At 52.4% G+C, this 20,434-nt stretch overlaps 1 protein-coding gene across 4 annotated transcripts in view; it reads right to left on the minus strand.

The window, feature by feature from the left end:
• The window catches only part of LOC309450909 (receptor-type tyrosine-protein phosphatase T-like), a 31,253-nt gene extending 13,093 nt beyond the window's left edge, over positions 1-18,160 (minus strand). Inside the window, exons 1-8 of one of the 4 annotated variants that reach the window (XM_082074119.1) lie at positions 17,627-18,160; positions 9,102-9,329; positions 8,355-8,597; positions 6,883-7,122; positions 5,799-6,041; positions 4,498-4,740; positions 4,120-4,362; positions 3,269-3,559 (exon numbers count right to left, since the gene is read on the minus strand). In XM_082074119.1, coding sequence (XP_081930245.1) covers positions 3,269-3,559; positions 4,120-4,362; positions 4,498-4,740; positions 5,799-6,041; positions 6,883-7,122; positions 8,355-8,597; positions 9,102-9,329; positions 17,627-17,729 — 1,834 coding nt within the window. In that variant the 5' untranslated portion in view covers positions 17,730-18,160. Of the gene's footprint in view, positions 1-3,268; positions 3,560-4,119; positions 4,363-4,497; positions 4,741-5,798; positions 6,042-6,882; positions 7,123-8,354; positions 8,598-9,097; positions 9,330-17,626 lie in introns of all 4 variants that reach the window. The other 3 variants (XM_082074120.1, XM_082074118.1, XM_082074121.1) reach the window with 3 other exon arrangements.
• Between the last annotated feature and the right edge of the window lie 2,274 nt (positions 18,161-20,434).

Below are 20,434 nucleotides of genomic sequence, written 5' to 3' on the forward strand. Positions count from 1 at the left end.
AAGTGTCTTTTAGTTGGGCACTGCTCACTATTCACTAAACTGATTATGTAATGCCATAAGCAAATGCAAACCAATAGGCTTTTTAGGACTGCCCTGAGTAAGGATAAGATTTTGTATATAACAACTGTTACTTTTCTGGCTGGCATGCTGGCTTTATTTGAGCATCACAGTATCACAGTATCACAGTATGTTTGGGATTGGAAGGGACCTCAGAAGATCATCTAGTCCAATACCCCTGCCAGAGAGGAAACGCCTAGATAAGGTCACACAGGAATATGTCCAGGTGGGTTTGAATGTCTCCAGGGAAGGAGACTCCACAACGTCCCTGGGCAGCCTGGTCCAGTGTCTGTCACCCCCACTGAGAAGAAGTTTCTTCTGAAATTTAATTGGAACCTCTTGTGTTCCAGCTTGATCCCATTACCCCTTGTCCTATCATTGTTTGCCACCAAGAAGAGCCTGGCTCCATCCTCGTGGCACTCACCTTTTATATACTTATAGACATTAATAAGGTTCCCCTTAGCCTCCTCTTCTCCAAACTAAAGAGACCCAGCTCCCTCAGCCTTTCTTCATAAGGGAAATGCTCCACTCCCTTAATCATCTTTGTTGCCCTACTCTGGACCCTCTCCAGCAGTTCTCTGTCCTTCTTGAACTGAGGGGCCCAGAAATGGACACAATATTCCAGATGTGGTCTCACCAGGGCGGAGTAGAGGGGAAGGAGAACCTCTCTTGATCTACTAACCACCCCCCTTCTAATACACCCCAGGATGCCATTGGCCTTCCTGGCCACAAGGGCACAGTGCTGGCTCATGGTCATCCTGCTGTCCACCAGGACCCCCAGGTTCCTTTCCCCTATACTGCTTTCTAGGTCATTCCCCAGCCTATACTGGAACCTGGGGTTGTTCCTGCCCAGATGCAGGACTCTACACTTTCCCTTGTTAAATTTCGTCAGGTTGTTCCCCACCCAACTCTCCAGCCTGTCCAGGTCCCGCTGGATGGCAGCACAGCCTTCTGGCGTGTCAGCCACTCCTCCCAGCTTAGTGTCATCAGCAAACTTGCTGATAGTACACTCAGTTCCCTCGTCTAAATCGTTAATGAATATATTGAATAATATTGGCCCCAGTACTGACCCCTGAGGCACTCCACTAGATACTGGCCTCCAACTAGACTCCGCACCATTGACTACCACTCTCTGGCTTCTCTCCTTAAGGCAGTTTGCAATCCACCTCACTGCTCTATTGTCCAGACCGCACCTCCTCAACTTAGCAACTAGGATGCTATGGGAGACTGTGTCACTTTGCTGAAGTCAAGGTAGACCACATCCACCACTCTGCAATCACCCATCCACCTTGTTACATTCTCATAAAAGGCTATGAGGCTCGTCAAGCATGACTTACCCTTGGTAAAGCCATGCTGGCTGCCCCTAATAACCCTCTTATCCTTGATATGCCTTGAGCACCAAGGACAAGCCGTTCCATTACTTTCCCAGGGACAGAAGTGAGGCTGACCGGTCTATAATTACCCGGGTCCTCTTCCTTGCCCTTTTTGAAGCCTGGAGTGACATTTGCTTTCCTCCAATCCTCGGGCACCTCTCCCATTTCCCAAGACTTGACAAAGATGATGGAGAGCAGTTCAGCAATGACTTCAGCCAGCTCCCTCAGCACCCGCAGGTGCCATCTGGACCCACGGATTTATGGATGTCCAGACTACTTAATTGCTTCCTAACCCAGTCCTCATTGACTAAAGCAAACTCCTCCATTGACCTGGCTTCATCCAGGGTCTCAGGGGTACAGGGCTCCCCAGGACAGCCTTCGGCAGAGTAGACAGAGACAAAGAAGGCATTCAGTAATTCTGCCTTCTCTGTATCTTCTGCCACCAGGGCACCCACCCCATTCATCAGTGGGCCTACATGCCTCTGGCGTTAGTTTTATCTGCTATGTATTTGAAAAAGCTCTTTTTGCTGTCCTTGACCCCTTTCGCCAGGTTTAATTCTAAGGAGGCCTTGGCTATCCTAGCTGCCTTCCTACATCCTCTAACAGCAGTCTTATATTCCTGCCAAGTGGCCAGGCCCTGCTTCCATGACCTGTAAACTCTCCTCTTCTGCTTGAGCATACCCAACAGATCCCTATTCAACCACCTAGGCCTCCTGGCTCCCTTCCTTGACTTCCTGCGTGTGGGGATGCTCTGATCCTGAGCGTGGAAGAAGCAATCTCTGAATGCCACCCAGCTATCTTGGGCCCCTTAACCTTCAAGCAGCCTTGCCCATGGGATTTCCCCCAGCAATTGCTTGAAAAGGCCAAAGTTAGCCCTGCTAAAGTCCAGGGTTGCAATTCTACTTATTGCCCTGGTCCTACCACACGAGATGCTGAACTCCACCATCTCGTGGTCACTGCAACCCAGGCGGCCCTCAATCTTTACCGCTTCGACCAGACCCTCCTTGTTAGTGAGGATGAGGTCGAGCAGCGCTCCTCTCCTGGTCGGCTCCTCCACCATTTGCATCAGAAAGATATCGTCAGTGCACTGGAGGAACCTCCTGGACTGTGGCTGGCTGGCTGAATGGTCCTTCCAGCAAACATCAGGGTAGTTAAAATCCCCCACAACAACCAGGGCCTGTGACTGTGAGGCCACTCTCAGCTGCCCATAGAAGGCCTCATCAACTTCCTCAGCTTGATCTGGTGGCCTGTAATAGATACCTACAACAGTATCACCCCTGCCAGCCTGCCCCTTGATCCTGACCCCTACACTCTCAACTCGCTCCTGGGGAGAATTTAGTACATTGTAGCTGCTCTCTCACATAGAGAGCAATTCCACCACCACGCCTGGCTGGCCTGTCTTTCCTGAGAAGGACATAGCCATCCATGACCACATTCCAGTCATGTGAGCTGTCTCACCATGCTTCTGTAATTGCCACTAGATCGTAACCTTCTGATTGAACACGGGTTTCTAACTCCTCCTGCTTATTCCCCGTGCTGCGTGCATTGGTGTGCAGCATCCAGACTTGTGCAACTCTGCAATAAACAATATCTCATTTCTGTGTGCTAAATTTGGCTCATTTGCATGCACACTGGGTAAAGAACCCTGGTTTTTGGACAACAGCGGCCCATGAGGGAGCAGGGGACGTGCTCTGCTCCAGGGCCTTTGACAGGCCCTTTCCCTGAGCCCCACAGGCTCTGAGAAGCCTCAACCCCAGACCATCACTGCTGTAAGCAGATGACCAGGCTGACCTTCCGGGCAAAGGGCACCTTTACATTTCATATAGGTGAACACATACCTGTTTCTTTTGTCCTGAAGAGCTGCATGTACAAGATCGTGTTGGGTGGCAGGGAGATGGTGACACTGTAGTCAGTGAAGGGCTGCAGAGTGGGACAGGTGAATGTTCCCTCCTGGCCCTGTAGTGTCTCCTCTCCCTTCACCTCTTCAGCCTCACAGGGAGAGGACAAAGGTCTTGCCAAACGGCACCTGGCCCGCATGCGCTGGCACACGTCAGGGAGACTGCAGGTCCAGTTCAGTTTGATGCTGGTGCTGGAAATCTCCAGGGTCCCAGGGACAACCCGAAGGATGTCTAGGAAGGAGACATTGGAAGAGGGTCATTCCCTTCCCTTCCCACCTGAACCCTGTAAGAATGCTGCAGTCAGACAACCCTGCTCCCCACCCAGTCAGGAGAGAGGGAAAGCAAGAGGCTGAAATTGGTCACTCCAGCTCTCCAGGAAGGGGAGCCGGTGGAGTTTGGGCTCATGGTGCACTCAAAGGCTTGACATGACCTTTTGAGACAATTCCCCCAGTGAAGCAACAGCCCCCGTTCAGTCCAACATCAGGACATGGGCAGGGAGAACAAGGGGAAGGGCAGAACAGTGTATCCCCAGCTGGGCTACACCACGGCTCGCAGGGAGGAACAAAAGCATCCTTCTGCCCTTACATCCCAGAGCTGTGTGGCTGGAGTCTTCCTTTGGTGCCATGGAGAGCACAACAGGACATATTTCATCCTGGAACTGTTTCCAGGTCATCAGTCTGATGACACTGGCCCCAAGGCAAAACCATGACCTTCATCTTGATTTTTGCCCTGACACATTCCCAGAATCCTGCCCCTGCAAAGTACCCTCCTGCTCCTGATGGCTCCCTTACCGATGCACTGCACGCTGTACCGAATGCGGATCCCTCTACCTCTGCTGCCCCAACCAAACCATTGGTCTGTGTACACAGGCTGCCTATTACTGATGGACTGGACTGTCCCTCTACATGTGACATGGGTGAAGGGTGTCTGGAAGCCCTCAGGGCAGCTCAGCATCACTTTTTTGTTCTTCTCATAATTCTCCTGGTCTGGTACCAGCTGGAGTCTCGTGTCCCACCGGGGCCTTTGGCACATTTCTGGCAGAGGGGAAAGTGGGTGTTAGTTGAGGTGGGAGGTGAAAAGCTGGGTCAGGGGTGGGTGGACGGATATCAGCAATCATTCAGTTTGAGGCAGAGCAGGGAAGCTGGGAGAGCTCCGGATGGCTCCCTTACCGATGCACTCCACACTGGACACAACGTGCTTCCATTCACCTCTGCTGTCCCGTCCAATCCAATCTCCTCTGTGTGGAAGATTCCAAGAGCTGATGGGCTGGAGGTTGCTTGAACATTTGATTCTGGTGACAGATGGCTGCAAACCCTGAGAGCAGCTTAGTGTCACCTGGTCATTCTTCTTATAATTCTCCTGGTCTGGTACCAGCTGGAGTCTGGTGTCCCACCAGGGCCTTTGGCATGTTTCTGGCAGAGGTGAAAGTGGGTGTTAGCTGGGGTCAAAGGTGCTGAGGATGGGCATGGGCAGGGGGTAGCAGGGAAATCCTCAGTTATCATCCAGGCACTGAAGAGAGAGGTAAGCAGAAACATCTGCCTGGCATTACCCATAAACAAGGCTTATGAGGAGGGGCCTCTCCTTGTGCACCCAAAGCATGAAGGACCAGCCATCAGTGAACCTCCCCGTCCATCCACTTCGGTCCATGGACACTCTAAGCCATCCCACACCACAAGCAGCACACAGTTCCCCACCTTGTCTCTCCCTGCCCAGTTCCCCCAGTTCTGGGCAGCCTCTTCACAGCCGTCCCCACACCCGGCACAGCTCTGACCCTGCCTCAGGCAGCCCCACAAACACATCACCTGAGGGAGGGCATTGCTCCTGCCTCTAATTCCCCACAGCCTCTAGCCTGATGCCAAGGGCTGACCCAGTCCCAGGCACTCGGGCTCCCTTCAGTCACTGCCACTCCAGCTCCTAGGGCTGCAGGAGATCTCCCCAGGGCCCCTCACCTGCATGGGCAGGCAGGGGGCGAGCAGATCTGTGCACTCTGGTGTGGCATCTGGAGGGACAGCAAGGACCAGGGCACCTCTGTGTGCACCTCAGTACTGGCTCTGGATCCTGCCCCATGCCTTCACACCCTTCTGCAGGGCCTCACATTTGGTACCTCCACCAGGAACCTTCCAACCATCCATGAATCACAGGCAGGAGCCCTGCACACCCAGCACTCTGCCCTGGCCTGGCATGGGCAGCTCTGGCCACTGTCCCAACCCTGATCCCACAGACCCTTCAGGGAATGAGCCTGGCACCAGACACATCCCCACCAAGGCTCTGCTGGAGCCCTGGGACAAGCACAGGGCAGGCTCAGGGGATGCCTCAACGTGGCCTTCAGCAACACATACCATTTCCCCAGGCAGGCAGAGCACCCAAAGCCTCCTGTGCACACACAGCCTGCTCTACCCTACTCAGTAAGTGCAGAGCAGGACAGCCAGGAGAGCTCCTGAGACAACAGAGTTCTTAATGCCCTCCTTACCGAGGCACTCCACGCCAGACTGAATGGGGATCCAGCCACCTCTGCTCTCCATTCCAAGCCAAACTCCTCTGTATACATGTTTCTCTGAACTGTTGTGCTGGTCTTCACTTGAACATTTGATTTTGGTGAAGGATGGCTGGAAACCTGCCGTGCATCTTAGCATCACTTCTTCGTTCTTCTTGTAGTTCCCCTGGCTTGGTGACAGCTGGAGTTTTCTGTCCCACTGGGGCCTCTGACATGTTTCTGGCAGAGATGAATGTGGGTGTTATTTGGGGTGGGAGGTGATGAGCTCGGACAGAGGAGGCAGGCTGGGTATCAATTGGCCACAACCCCTCCAGCTGCTGAAGAGAGAGGGAAGGAGACATGTCCATGTGCTAGGACATTACCCATAGGAAAGGCTTGTGACTAGGGGTACCTCCTTGTGCACCCAGAGCATGAAGGACCACTCATCTGTGAACCTCCCCCATCCAATTTCTGTCCACAACAATTTCAGCCACACCCCACCACCAGTAGAAGGCAGTTCCCCACCTTGTCTCTCCCTGTCCAGCTCCACCCAGCCCTGGGCTGCCCCTGCACAGCCGTCCCCACACTCAGTACAGCTCTGTCCCTGCCTGGGGCAGCCCCACATCTCCATTGCCTGAGGGAGGGCATTGCTCCTGCCTCTAGTCCCCCACAGCCTCTAGCCCAATGCCAATGGCTGACCAAGCCCCACAGTTGGTACCTTCACCAGGAACCTCCATTCCATCCATGAATCACATGCTGGAGATCTGCACACCCAGCACTCTGCCCTGGCCTGGTATGGGCAACTCTGGTCACTGTCCCAACCCTGATCCCACAGACCCTTCCTGGCAGGACCCTCAGGGACTGAGCCTGGCACCAGACACATCCCCACCAAGGTTCTGATGAAGCCCTGGGACAAGCACAGGGCAGGCTCAGGGGATGCCTCAACGTGGCCTTCAGCAGCACCTGCCATTTCCCCAGGCAGGCAGAGCACCCAAAACCCCCTGTGCACACACAGCCTGCTCTCCCCTGCTCAAGAAGGGTAGAGTGGGGCAGCCAGGAGAGCTCCTGATGCCCTTCTTACCGAGGCACTCCACGTTGGATTGAATGAAGATCCAGTCATGTATGCCCATTCCATACCAAATTTCTTTGTATACAGCTTTCCTATTACTGTAGTCCTGGACTATGGCTGAACATATGATTTTGGTGAAGGACAGCTGTAAACCCTCAGGGCATCTCAGCATCACTTCTTCGTTCTTCTTGTAATTCTCCTGATCTGGTGTTAGCTCCAGCCTTGTGTCCCACTGGGGCCTTTGGCACATTTCTGGCAGAGGTGAAAGTGGGTGTTAGTTGGACTGGGAGGTGACAAGGCAGGGTAGAGGTAGGTGGTGGGGTATCAGCAATCCACAGCAATCCCTCCAGCTGCTGACAGGAGAAGGAAGGAGAAACATCCATCTGTCAGGACATGACACCTCAGTGAGTCTTTTTGGGAGAGGACCAGCGGGACCTGGACAGGCTGGAGAGTTGGGCGGGGAATAACCTAATGAAATTTAACAAGGGAAAGTGTGGAGTCCTGCATCTGGGCAGGAACAACCCCAGGTTCCAGTATAGGTTGGGACATTACATATTAGAGAGCAGTGTAGGGGAAAGGGACCTGGGGGTCCTGGTGAACAACAGGATGACCATGAGCCAGCACTGTGCCCTTGTGGCCAGGAAGGCCAATGGCATCCTGGGGTGTATTAGAAGGGGGGTGGTTAGTAGATCAAGAGAGGTCCTCCTTCCCCTCTACTCCGCCCTGGTGAGACCACATCTGGAATATTGTGTCCAGTTCTGGGCCCCTCAGTTCAAGAAGGACAGGGAACTGCTGGAGAGGGTCCAGCGTAGGGCAACGAAGATGATTAAGGGAGTGGAGCACCTCCCTTATGAAGAAAGGCTGAGGGAGCTGGGTCTCTTTAGTTTGGAGAAGAGCAGACTAAGGGGGGACCTTATTAATGTTTATAAATATATAAAGGGTGAGTGCCATGAGGATGGAGCCAGGCTCTTCTCGGTGGCAAACAATGATAGGACAAGGGGTAATGGGATCAAGCTGGAACACAAGAGGTTCCACTTAAATTTGAGATGAAACTTCTTCTCAGTAAGGGTGACAGACACTGGAACAGGCTGCCCAGGGAAGTTGTGGAGTCTCCTTCTCTGGAGACATTCAAAACCCGCCTGGACATGTTCCTGTGCGACCTCACCTAGGTGTTCCTGCTCCAGCAGGGGGATTGGACTAGATGATCTTCTGAGGTCTCTTCCAATCCCAAACATACTGTGATACTGTGATACTGTGACTCTCCTCTTCTGCCCAGAAAACACTGCAGGAGTTGCTGGCTTGCCTGGCTGGCATTACCTTGTCTCATCACCTGCCTGGGCTGTCCTCTTCAACAGTTTGCAGGGGCAGCACAGCATGAAGGAGGGACTGTGTTGTGCCTGCTGCTCAGTGGGGCAACGTCACAACGAGCTATCGAGGGTGAAGGTAGAGAGGGGACATAGCAGAGTTGCTGCTGCCTCACTTACCAATACACTCTAGGGCCCTCTCAATGGGTATCCAGGCACCTGTGTTGTTCCTGCCCCACCAGGTTTCTCCATAGACTGGTTCTCCATACTTCACTGTCAGGAATTGCTTTGCACATTTGACCTTGGGCAAGGATGGCTTCAGAGCTCCCGGACAGGTCAGGTTCAGCTCTTCATTCTCTCGGTAATTTCTTCTGTTTGGTGAAAACCGAAGTCGTTCATCCCACTGGGGTTCTGGGCACCTTCCTGCACGGAGAAAGTCTGAGATACCATCTCGGGGACAGGGGATGCAGAAGGCAGGAGGGGCTGAGACTGACCCATGACTGGGGGATTGGGGGATTGGACTAGATGATCTTCTAAGGTCCCTTCCAATCCCAAACATACTGTGATACTGTGATACTGACTGTGGTTTCAGCATTGAACACCCAGAGGAAACTCAGGGGCCCAAGTGCAGGAAAGGAGTGTGAGCCTGGGCAAGGTGGTCATATAGGACACTGGGAGACAGGAGAACTGAGAGGCAGGGTCTGGCCTCCTCCAGCTTCCCTATGGCCTGCAACTCTGGAATAGTCAAGGAGGAGACAGAGGGGCAGTGAGAAACCCTGTCCCACACTGAAGGCTTCTGTCCCTCCCCATCTTGGAGGCTGCTCCCACCTGGGACCCATGTCTGAGCTTTGGCCCAGGCACCTCACAGATACAGATATGCAGATCCCCCCCTCATTTTGCAATGGAGACCTACAGTTCTCCACTTACCTGTGGTGCAGGTGAGGGTCTCTGCCACCTCATGCCACATGTCCTTATTGTCCTTCACCTCCCAAGCATTCTTCCAACCTGGAGTCATCCCTTTTGCACATCTGATCACAGCAAGGGGAGGGGAGTCTTCCACAAAGCAGCTCAGTGTCACCTCTTCATTGAGCCCATAGAAGTTCTGGTTTGGGGTAAAGTGGAGCCTTGAGTCCCACTGGGGCTGCTGGCATCCTTCTGCACAGAGGAGAAAGGGTGGATGTAAGAGGATGGGAAGAGGCCTGCTGTGGGGTCTATTACCATGGATTTGACAGTGTCCAGCTTCTTTGGTTACCACTAACTCAACTCCAAATCCCTCTCCTGCAGCCCAGAGTAGAGTTAAGATTGGGTGCAGGCCACCCCAAGTGCTGTTCCATCTATCCCTAGAGATGTGTAGGCTTTCTCACTCAGGCTTCATTTGGGAATGGGCTACTGCCCAGCCTTCACACAGAAGTCTTTCCACTCCTGTCACCTTGACCATACAACCAGGCACTGTATGAAGGTGTGGGTCTTACAGTAGCTGCCAGTACCATGACCCTTGTTCTCCCATCTGAACTCCTTCACAGGAGCTCAGACTCCAGCAGCTGCCCGCAGCAAGGTGCTGAGATAAAAGGTGGCCCAGCACTTCCAGGACAGGGGGAAAGCTGAGGCATCCAGGTCCCCAGTTCCTGGACTGTCACCCAGGAGGTGCTGAGGCATGACCATGTCATGGAGGGTCTGATGTCAGCTGAGGACCCCAGGATGACATCCCAGGTGACATGGGGCTGTGCTTACACTCACAGGTGGCTGTCTCATTCCACAAGGTCTGCGTCCCACTGGAAATGCATCTGACCTGGGGGACCGATGGCACATACTCCCCAGCACAGCTCAGCTGCACCAAATCATTCACAGCGTAGCCGCTCTGGTTTGGGGTAAACTGCAGCTTGGGGTCCCACTTGGAGGGAGGTTTACATCCTCCTGTGTGCAGAGGCCATGAGGGAAAGCCTTGAGGATCACTGGACTCTGGCAGCATCCTCAGCGGTGAGGAGGCCTCATCCAGAGGGGTCCTGGTCCTCCTCACTCAGAGAGGTGGCAGAGATGAGCACCTCCCAGGATGAGCCCCCAGACCCCGGGTGCATTAACCCTCCTTGCAGCCTCAGGTGCAGTGCAGGAGGGTTGCCTGCAAGCCCTCCTTCCCACCCACACATGTGGAGGGATCCCAGCCAGTGGGATCCAGCCATCTGGAGGATGCTGCCTTTTCCTGTGCTCTCTCTCCCAAAGACAGGGGCTGTGGGAGTGCACCAGCCCCACAGAGTCTCTGCTGGCACCACTCACCTACGTTCCTGTCATCCTGCTGGGCACTACCTGCTCACACCCATGTGCACACTTACTTGCAGCAAAAAGCTCACTCTTGTACCAATTCATTTGCTCTGCAGGCTACACTTGTTATTTTCTTCTCTCCATCCCTTGCCCCAAATCCCCACTGGCTCTAGGAAAGGGTAACTCCTGTCCCATATCCCTCCCATCCTCACCCAGGAGGGGTAACACCCCCACATCTGGGTTGGCAGAATGGAGTTGACAGGGACTGCAGGTACGTATTTAACCAGCTGCATGTTTAGTCGCATTCTGCAACATGTAGGTTGGACAACTGATGGAAGTACATTTTCATTTTCCATCAGTTTCTAGACAGGATTGCTGCTGTATTTCTGCAGGGCACTAATCTGAGTCTCTAGCCTCTGAGCAGATACCAGTCATCATGTAATAAGAAATGTACTTCTCTGTGTGCTCTCTTCATCCAGCAAATTCAGCTGGAGGTACCCAAACATTGTCCAGAGTAACTGGGTTGCAGCCAGGCAGGCACAGTGAGTTTGCACTGCTTCCCAACACACCGAAATGGCATTGAAACTCACCATGAAACCATGATTGCTCTGCACTCCTTGTGCAGCAGGCCAACAGACCACAACAACCGCACCATTTCAGCCAGAATAAAGCCCCTGCCAAACAAATGGAATAAAATCCCACCAGACTGGCAAATTGAGGAGCAATTGTTTCAGGCAGGTGAGAGCTACTCGTGAAGGCATTTCCAGTGTTTCATTTTGCATTTCAGGGCCTAAAATCATGCTTGTACAAAGCTTACTAATTGATGGGGATCCTTCCATCTTAGGGTCACAGCAGAATAATATGAACAATTGTTGTTGGAGAAGAGGTTTTCAGGGCCTGACCTCAAGCAAGAAGTGGTTTGAGGGAATGAAACCCCTTCTGGGGTTTATGGGGAGTATGGGGAGCTGGGGAGTATGTGCCATCAGTCTCCCAGATCAGGTGCATTTCCGGCGGGACGCAAATCTTGTGGAATGAGACAACCACCTGCGAGGGTAAGCACAGCCCCGTGTCACCCTGGGATGTCATCCTGGGGTCCTCAGCTGACATCAGACCCTCCATTACATGGTCGTGCCTCAGCACCTCCTGGGTGACAGTCCAGTGGGGACAGCCCTAAGAGCCGAGGGGGCTGCGAGTGCTCATGGGCATGGCTGGCCTCTCCCAGACTGTCCAAGTCTTTACCTTAAGTGCAAGGGGCCCTGGTTGCTTTCCCTTTTGTGAGTGCTTCTGTATCTCCTGGTAGCTGTTACAGTCCTTGCAGTGACACAAAACTCACCAGAAGCACAGGACACGCCAGTATCCCAGGAGGGAAATTCAGGAGGGATGTGTGAACTGCTGATGCAGGTGCAGGTTTCAAGAGATATCTTGGACGTGTCTTCCTACAACCACCGATGCTCTGCTGGGAGGGGTGGCTGCAGCTGTGTGCCGTTCTGCCTTGCTCCCAGCCCTCTTTGAGCCTTGCAATGAAACTTTTAGTGCCCTTCACGTAGCAAAGCATTTGATGCTGATGCAACTATAAATGACCCTCTCTGGAGGGTTTTGACCCTGTGTGGTGCCTCCTTACAGAAGCCAAGGGTAACACTACATTTAAAAACACCATATCTTACAGTTGCTGCTTCAGAGATGTAATACAGTGCAGGCTTACTGTAGTACAAAGGAGAAATAGTCTTTGTTTAAAGTTTATGATTTTTTTTTTTCCTTTACTAAAAGGTGAAGCTTCTGCACAATGAAACAGCTGTTGACAGGCACTTAGGATTGATTGCCTTGGTTATGGGCAATTGACTGAATTACAAGTAAATACGTGCTTTGTAAGGCTCCCAGGCTGGAAGTATGTGTGATGGAATCCCTTGGACAGAGTTGGCACAACAGCCACACATTTCTGACTAGGCTGGCCACCTTCATCAGGACTCTAGTAAATCACTTATCTTAAACCTTGGCATTTGCCATCCCTAATTGTTTGCCAGAGACATTGGTATCTTTTCCCCTTTCCTTTTTTTCAGGTGAAATGGGCCTGGCAGAGGCGCAGTTTTTGTTCCAGGGCTTCCTCTGTCCTCCTGACCATGTCTGCTAGGAGGGAGTGGTGGGCTCCTGCTGTGATCCATTGTGGTTTCCAGTGTGGCATCAGGCAAGGACACAGGGCTGAACTGTGCTTCTGCAAAGGCTGCACATGCGCCAGCGGTGTGTCAGGGGCCACGTCTGCCCTTTGGGCACAAGGGTTAGATTGGGGAGCATTCTTTGCTCCCTCCCTGTACCTGGCTGTGCCTACAGAGCCCCCAGCCACCAGCAGGATGTCTGTCCCCTCTGAGCTGTGGGGTCATTTGGCCCCCTTTTTTCTTCTCCATAGGCTCCCCTGTGCACTTTGGCTTGGCAGATGTGGGCCTGTTGTCCTCATGCATGGGACAGGCAGGGGCTAACACAGCACCCAGACCAAGGCTGGACATGGACCACGCTAGTCAGTGCCTAGGGGCTGGGTGGGAGAGATCAGAAAAGGCAGACAGGCCCCACAGCTCATCCCCAGCCTCAGAGGAGCCAGAGCCTGGAGAGTGCTTCTGTAGGGGAGTGCGCCAACCTCCGAAATTAGCCCGGGAGCTAACACTGTCAGGCAGAAGGAAGGGTATGACAAAAAGAGCTTGCTTGCCTTCCAGAGGGGTCGTGTACAGCAGTGAGACAGCCTGGGGTGCTGCCGAAGTCTATTTGCCTCCTGTTTGCAGGGTGTTCTCATAGCAGCACCCGTGCCACCACAACCCCTCCAGAGCTTCTCTCCTACCCCCACCCTGCCACTGACGAGGAGCTGAAGACATGCAAGGTGTTACAGCACCAAGACCATCTGCATTCAGGCTTCTGTAGCTGCTCAGAGCCCTTTTTGGTGGCGTTTCTAGTGATTGCTTGAGGGTAAACCTAGAAGTCTCTGCTTCCCCACTGAAAGGGGAAGAGAAGACACTTTCAGTCCATGTCTTTTTTAACCTCAAGAACATCGCTGAATAAAACCCAGTTCAGCCTCACCTCTCCAATAAGCAGGCATCTGGTTACCACTTGGGACTCACTGAGAGAAGCTAATCTATGACTGCTGAGTGCAATAGAGATGTACAGATTAGGGGACCAACACCTCTGTCCTCAGCCTCTTTCTTACACTCCATCCCCAACCACTTGGTAACATTTGCATGGGAAAAGAGCTTGTGTGAGCAAAGGAGCCTTTTCTCTAACCCAGGGTGGCTGTTTGTGTGGTTTGGTGGTGGCCATGGGAAGCTGCATGGCACACATGAGTCAGAGGGTATCAAATCTGCTGCAGTCTCACCAGGCTGGGGCTCACCATCTGTGCGAAGGAGACGGATGCACACCCCTGTGCGTGGGGGCACAGGGCACTGCTGGAGAAGGGAGGGTGCTCAGAAAGGGGAAAGAAATGTTCATCTTCTAACGTTGTAGGGCCTAACGGCATCCGGGAGGGTAAAAATACAGTCATCAGACACTGTTTTTTACCCTGCACCATGGTATGCAGAGAACCACCCACAGGCCCTCCACCCCCACCTATAAGAAAAAGGCTGAGACAAGTGAAATTTCAGCATGGAAAATATGGTGTAGATGTGAACAAATAGGCACTTCTGATAACATGCAATGTGTGCTCACTGCGAAGTGGAGAATGCTGAATGGCTAGGCAGGAGTGGTAACAAAAGGTTAGTCTATTTGTCTCATATAGTCAGAGATTAACTGTTCTGGCTTTGTTCTGGCTTGTTCCTTTTTTTTTTTTTTTTTTTTTTTTTTTTTATATGTGTGTGTGTTTTGTTGTTGTTTGTTTTTCGTTTATGGTTTTGAATGAATAACCTCCTTGTTAATATTGTTTAATACACATGAATATAGAAAGCATTTTACAGAAATATCTGTACTGCCTGTCCCTTCTGCAAAAGGGTTATGAGTCTGGCAGGCAAAACAAAGCCCCAGCATGCCCTAGAAGCAGAAGTCACAGAGGATCAGGAGAAAGGAGAAAGAGCTATGCTGGTTATTCAGGTCAAGGTCCTGGGTTCAGCCCTTTGCTTACCAGCAAAAGATGTACTTTCTTACATTATATTATCACAAAGAATAAAAGACCAGGTGAAATCTAAGGAGGAGCAGGCAAAGTTCAACCCTTTTCTCATGGCAGTTCAGCACCTAACAGAGGTGACAGCAAAGCATGCTGGAGTCCTGCTGCATTTGATGCCCTGTGCTTGCTGAGAGGAGCTAGGAAGAGCAAGCACCATTTCCACCAGTGAAGAGTGGTATTGCAAACCACCAAGAAGACACTCACGGTTCTTAAAGCATCTCTGTATTCGTTGCAAGCAACCAAGGCTGCTGAGTGGGTCTTTAAAAGTAACGAGCAAAGTGAGGGTGGGGAAGGGGCTCAGGGTGGGAGCAGTGCCAGGGAAAGGAGGTGGCAAAGCAAGCACTGTGAGGACAGCAGGGCAATGGTGGCACTTTCACCTGCACTGTTTTGCCATGCAAAAGGGCATCTGACAGAGTTTTAAGAACAGGAGGTGAAACACTTGTTTCCTGAATCCTCGCTGTACTCTGGTAATGGGAAGGGGAAGCACGGTGGAGCACTCACCTCACAGTCCAAAGGCTGTCCAGCCCCAAGGCGCTCCTCCACAGCATCTCTTAGTGTTTGTGACCCCCACAGCATTTTTTCTAGGTACTGTTGGAAATTCGAGCCCCACTAACACAAAACCTTTCCGATTGAGTGTGGCCTTATTTCACCTAGCACTCTCCCACTCACCAGGCATTACAGATAGTCTTCCAGCTAGGGCTTCAAAATCTGCCACTAAATCACTGCATAATGTCAAGCAAGACTGATGGGAAAGGAACCAGGGCCAGCCTGGATCATGGTCTCTGACTCTGCAGGGGAATCACCCCCTAGAAGCTTCTCCACCTGCCTCCCAGGCACACGGGGACTGTAAGGAGATGCAGCTTTCACACAGGCGAGGCATCTCAGGAGAGAGAAAATCCCTCTGAGAGGAGCACAGCAAGACAATAAGGTGACAATAGGGCAACGAAACAATGCACCCTGCTCAGTGCACGGTGTCCTGGTGACGGGGTGTGCAGAGCAGCACTACTGTGCTGGCTCACACTCATACCGCAGGCACCAACCACATCCTCTGCCTGCAGCTGCTCTGCTGTTACCCAGGCTCCTGGCAGCACCATGTGTGACCCCACTAGCACCGTGTTCACCCCCACCTTGCCTACCCAATGCTGGGACATGACTCTGCCATCTGCCTTTATTTCCTTGGCAATTGCTGAGTCTGTGGCCCACGGTGCTTCCCGAGAATTATTGTAGCTCTTCAGGAGCTGGCGCTGCCGGCCCTCAGTGCTGGGGATGGGGCAAGTGGGGGAAGGTGGCCCAGTGGTTTTGGCATACAGGAGCCCTGCTGAACAGAGACAGCCCCACAGTGACTGGTACCCTGGCCCCTCCAGTGTGAGGGTCTTTGTGAGTGCATGGAAAGGGAGAGCAATATGAAGCAGGAAGTTTGTCCACTGTTCCCACTGGGCTGTTCTGCCTCATGGATTGTACCCTACATCTGCCAGGGTCATGGGACCTGCTCAGGGATGCCTGGGAAGTGGGACGCTTGGGTCATGTCTTGTTCCCATGTTCCCCACCTCTGCCCAACAGCTTTACCCTGCCCCATTGCCACTGTCCGCCCCACAGAGGCCTGTTCCACACTAACAGATGGGTTGAATCCTCCTGCTCTATCCTGGTCACCCGCCTTGTCCTGTCTCTCAGCAAGGGAAGGTCCCTGATCCATGAGGTGTGGACTTTGGCACAGGTCCTTGGATGGACTGAGCTCACGTGCTGCGGGTGCAGGCAGGGCTGCCTGCGCTGCTGGGTGCAGCTGACGAATGTTTTTGTGTTGGTTCCGCTTTACACAAATACCAAGGTGCAAACTCAGCAATAAAATCTCTGCTGCAGGCAGCCCCAGGGTTCTTCAGGGTTGGCTCAGTGACCAAGATGTACAGAACGTGACAAGGGTCTGCTGGCCACCAGGTCCCCGCTGCATCCTACCATGCAAGATATGGCCAGATCCTGGCCTTAGTGAGCACCATGCGAACAAGACAGAGGGCCGCACCATACTTGGGTACTGTTGCACACACTAACCTGGGAGGACATCTTCAGTGAGGGATCTGGGCAAGGGGAAGCTACTCTGGGCAGGATAATATCCTCTGTTGCAGTTTTAGCCCTCAGTTTTTGAGTGACAGTGTTCTGTGCTTATGCTCCCTGCAACCACGGTGACACATTACCCTGAGAATGGGCTCCTATAGTCCATATCACACAGTACTGACCCTGACAAGAGTTTTACATCAGCAACTAAAGATCCTGGTCCAATTCCCTGGCCTCTGTCATAGCCAGGGTCCTTAATCAGCAGGTTTCTCTAGCCTCTACCAGCCCAGGTGCATCCCTGCAGCAAGTCAGGACAATATGAGTAGAAGTTAGTGTAATGATTTTCATCACCTAACCCCAGCAAGATGAGTTTAAAGAAATACTCCAATTCAGAGAGATGAAGACCAATGCAAAATCACAGCCCATGAACCACAGCTCAGATCCCTGACAGTGCTGCATGGCACTGATTCACCTGCCTCCTGGGAGGTCAGATAACATGTGAGCCTGCAGATACCCACTAACTGACTCTGCCAGGATGGAAGTGTGCAGCCTGCATAGGAAGAGCCCGGCCCTGGGGCTGCCCTGGAATTCTGGCACCAAGGAAGCCCATTAAAAAGCAGTCCCAGCACCGTATAATTCCTCTGGGGTCTCCTGGATACACCGGGGCTCAGCTCATGGCTTCAAAGGTTTTTGTTCAGCACCAGCACCCATATCCACTACACTGAGGACACGGCATCTGTGCAAGGAGAGATGGCTAACTGCTGCCCCCAGGGACACTGCCCCCTCCACAGAGGAATGATACGGCCCCTGTGAAGGCTTTCTCAGCACACCAAGGCTTGCTGCTCTCCATCCCACCACAACCCAGCTGATACTTGAGTGTCTTGAGCCCTGGTATGGCTATTAGCTCAATTTCTCTCTGGTAAAGCTACTGCACCCTGCATGTGGTAAAGATACACAGCAACCTTGCATTAGGAGAGCAGCAAAACCTTTTGCAGGGAGAGGAGTGAGCACTTCTTACCTGTTTCTGGAGGTTCTCCGGAGACACGCAGGTCTGGCTCTTCCTGCTCCGTCACTGCCAGCAGAAGCATGAGGACCAGGAGAAATGTCCATCGTAAGTCCATGTTTGCTTATGCACCTGGGGCAGGACTGAGGTCTCAGCCCCAGTGGCTGCCTCACAGCACACCAGTCTGATTACAAGAGTTGTGAGGACAGAAAGGAAACAGCCACGCAGAGAAATCACATATGGTGCAAGAGGCTTCCTCATTGGAGAGGGAAATTCCGCCAGTGTCAGTGCTGCTTTCGTTCTCTTCTGTGCACCAGGGCAACTTCACGCCCCTTTTGCAGTCTTGTTGCTCTCTGATCTCTCATCTGAGAACCACAGTTTTCAGGCTTTGTGGAAGGAGCAGCTACTAGCCACAGCAGCTGGGTTGTCTCCTCTCCTGGAAGAGATCTCAGTGGTCCTAGCTGTGAAGAAAATTAACTCTGTCTCACAGAGGTGGGGCTGACAGGTTGGTAGTTCCTGGGGTCCTGCTTTCCACACTTTTAAAAAATGCATGTGATGTTTCACTTTTTCCCATCACCAGGGACTTCACCTGGCTGCCACAAGCTTCTCAAATACCATGGAGAGTGGTTTTGCAACTACATCATTCCTTCAGGACTCTGGGATGCATGTTGGCAGGTCCCATATCCTTAGGTATGTTCAAGTTCCCCAAGCGGTCATGAACCTGATTGAGAGCAGCCCTGCCAAGAAGGACTTGGGGGTGCTGGTGGATTAAAAGCTGGATGTGACCGGTGATGTGCGCTTGCAGCCCAGAAGGCCAATTGTATCTTGGGCTGCATCACAAGGAGCGTGTCCAGCAGGTGGAAGGAGGTGATTCTGCCCCTCTGCTCTGCTCCAGTGAGACCCCACCTGGAGTCCTGTGTCCAGCTCTGGAGCCCTCAGTACAGGACAGACACGGACCTGTTGGAGAGGGGCCAGAGGAGTAACAGAAGTGATCCGAGGGCTGGAACAGCTGTTGTGAGGACAGGCTGAGAGAGCTGGGGTGTTCAGCCTGGAGAAGAGAAGGCTATGTGGAGACCTTATTGTGGCTCTTCAGTACTTAAAAGGGTTCTATACGAAAGATGGGGACAGACTTTTCTGCAGGGCCTGTTGCAGTAATTCAAGTAGTGATAGTTTTAGATTAAAGGAGGATAGATTCAACCTAGACATGAGGAAGAAACTTTTTACAGTGAGAGTGGTGAAACACTGGCACAGGTTGCCCAGAGAGGTGGTCAATGCCCCATCCCTGGAGACATACAAGGCCAGCCTAGATGGGGCTCTGAGCAACCTGATCTAGTTGAAGATGTTCCTGCTGATTGCCAGTGGCTGGACTAGATAAGCTTTGGAGGTCCCTTCCAACCCTAACTATTCTATAATTCTATTGTTATTTATGAACTGTGCTGGTTCATGACTAGGGTTTTGCAGGAAGATGTAGCTTCCACATTCACATGGTGAAGTCAAGCAGAGACTACTTCAGGGTGACCATCACCTTGTTACTGCCTGATAAGTACTGTGATAAAAAGGGCTTCTGAAGTGCGCTCATGATCTTAATTACCTGGTAGTGCCTGCCATGGGCAGGAAATCAGATGCTTGGGAAGAAGCTGCCGAAAACACTGGGGACGTGGAGCCGCAGTGCTGTAGCAGGTTGTGTTACCAACACATGCTGGGAGTGGGAATGACCATGAAGGGGTGAGAAGGTGGCACAGACATGGCAGTGAGCAAGGAAAGGGCTGCCAGTGAGTCCCTCTCTGCAGCTGGAGGTTGGTGGCACTGGCCATGGCAGCAGACTGGACCACCAGAGGTGGCACAGAGCAGGAGTTGGTGAATTTGTGCTTCAGCTTCCCCAGCCACTCAGCAGCCCTTACTGGATGTACTTGGTCTGCATTCCAGCTGAAATACACAGCTGGGAGAAACACAAGCCCTGAAATATTCTCTGAGGCTTTGCAGCAGGGCTGCAGCTCCTTGTGGTGTCCTTCCTCTTTATTGTGTTCTTCAGCAAGGGCCAGTGCTCCCAAGCCTGGGATCAGGCTCCGCTTTCTGCTGATGCACATCCTCCACTGGATTGGGGCACCCTGCAACACCTTTACTTGGCAGCACTGCACAGACCAGCATGGGGTGGCCCTGTCCAGATACACACTCCCCAGCCTCCCCAAAAAATCTGACCATGAGCAAAACATGGCAGAAGTCATGCTTTATTTCCTTCTGCAATTATGGTGCTTGAGGGTGAATGCTCCGGCAGTCTTTCACCTCTCAAGGACAGAGCTGGAGTCTGCCCAGCAACCTTTCTTGTGCCCTCCTGTGCTCAGAAAGGCCATTTCAGCCTCTTCTCCCTTACCTGTGCTTCATCTCTTTGTACAACAGAACTGGTAGGACCACTGGTTCCCCCTAGGAACCAGCCTTCTTATTTACTTCGCTTAGATAAGAAGCTGACCCATGGAGAGTTACCGATACCCAAACACACTTGCCCTGGCCAAAGTGCCCTGGGGCTGCAAGTGCACAGTCAGGACCATGCATTGCAGCAGGACACCGCCCAGAAGGTAGCTGGGAGGTGGTTGTGCTCTGCCTTGCGTGGGAGGTTTGTGGGGTGGGGAGAAGCAATGGCTCTTCTGCCTCCAACAGCAGCAGCAACTCGGGCGGGACCTCTCCCTGCCCCTTGGTGCTGCTGGGTCTTTCAAGAAATAATCGAAGGGCTGTGAAAGCAAGCCATCTCAGTAGGAGTAGGTTCCTAATTTGGAGCATCTTTGGAAAATGAGTAGGGAAATTTCATATATTAAAAAGAACTAAACC

This window comes from Streptopelia decaocto, assembly GCF_964273445.1.
Source record: "Streptopelia decaocto genome assembly, chromosome: Z".
In the NCBI taxonomy this organism is placed as follows: Eukaryota; Metazoa; Chordata; class Aves; order Columbiformes; family Columbidae; genus Streptopelia; species Streptopelia decaocto.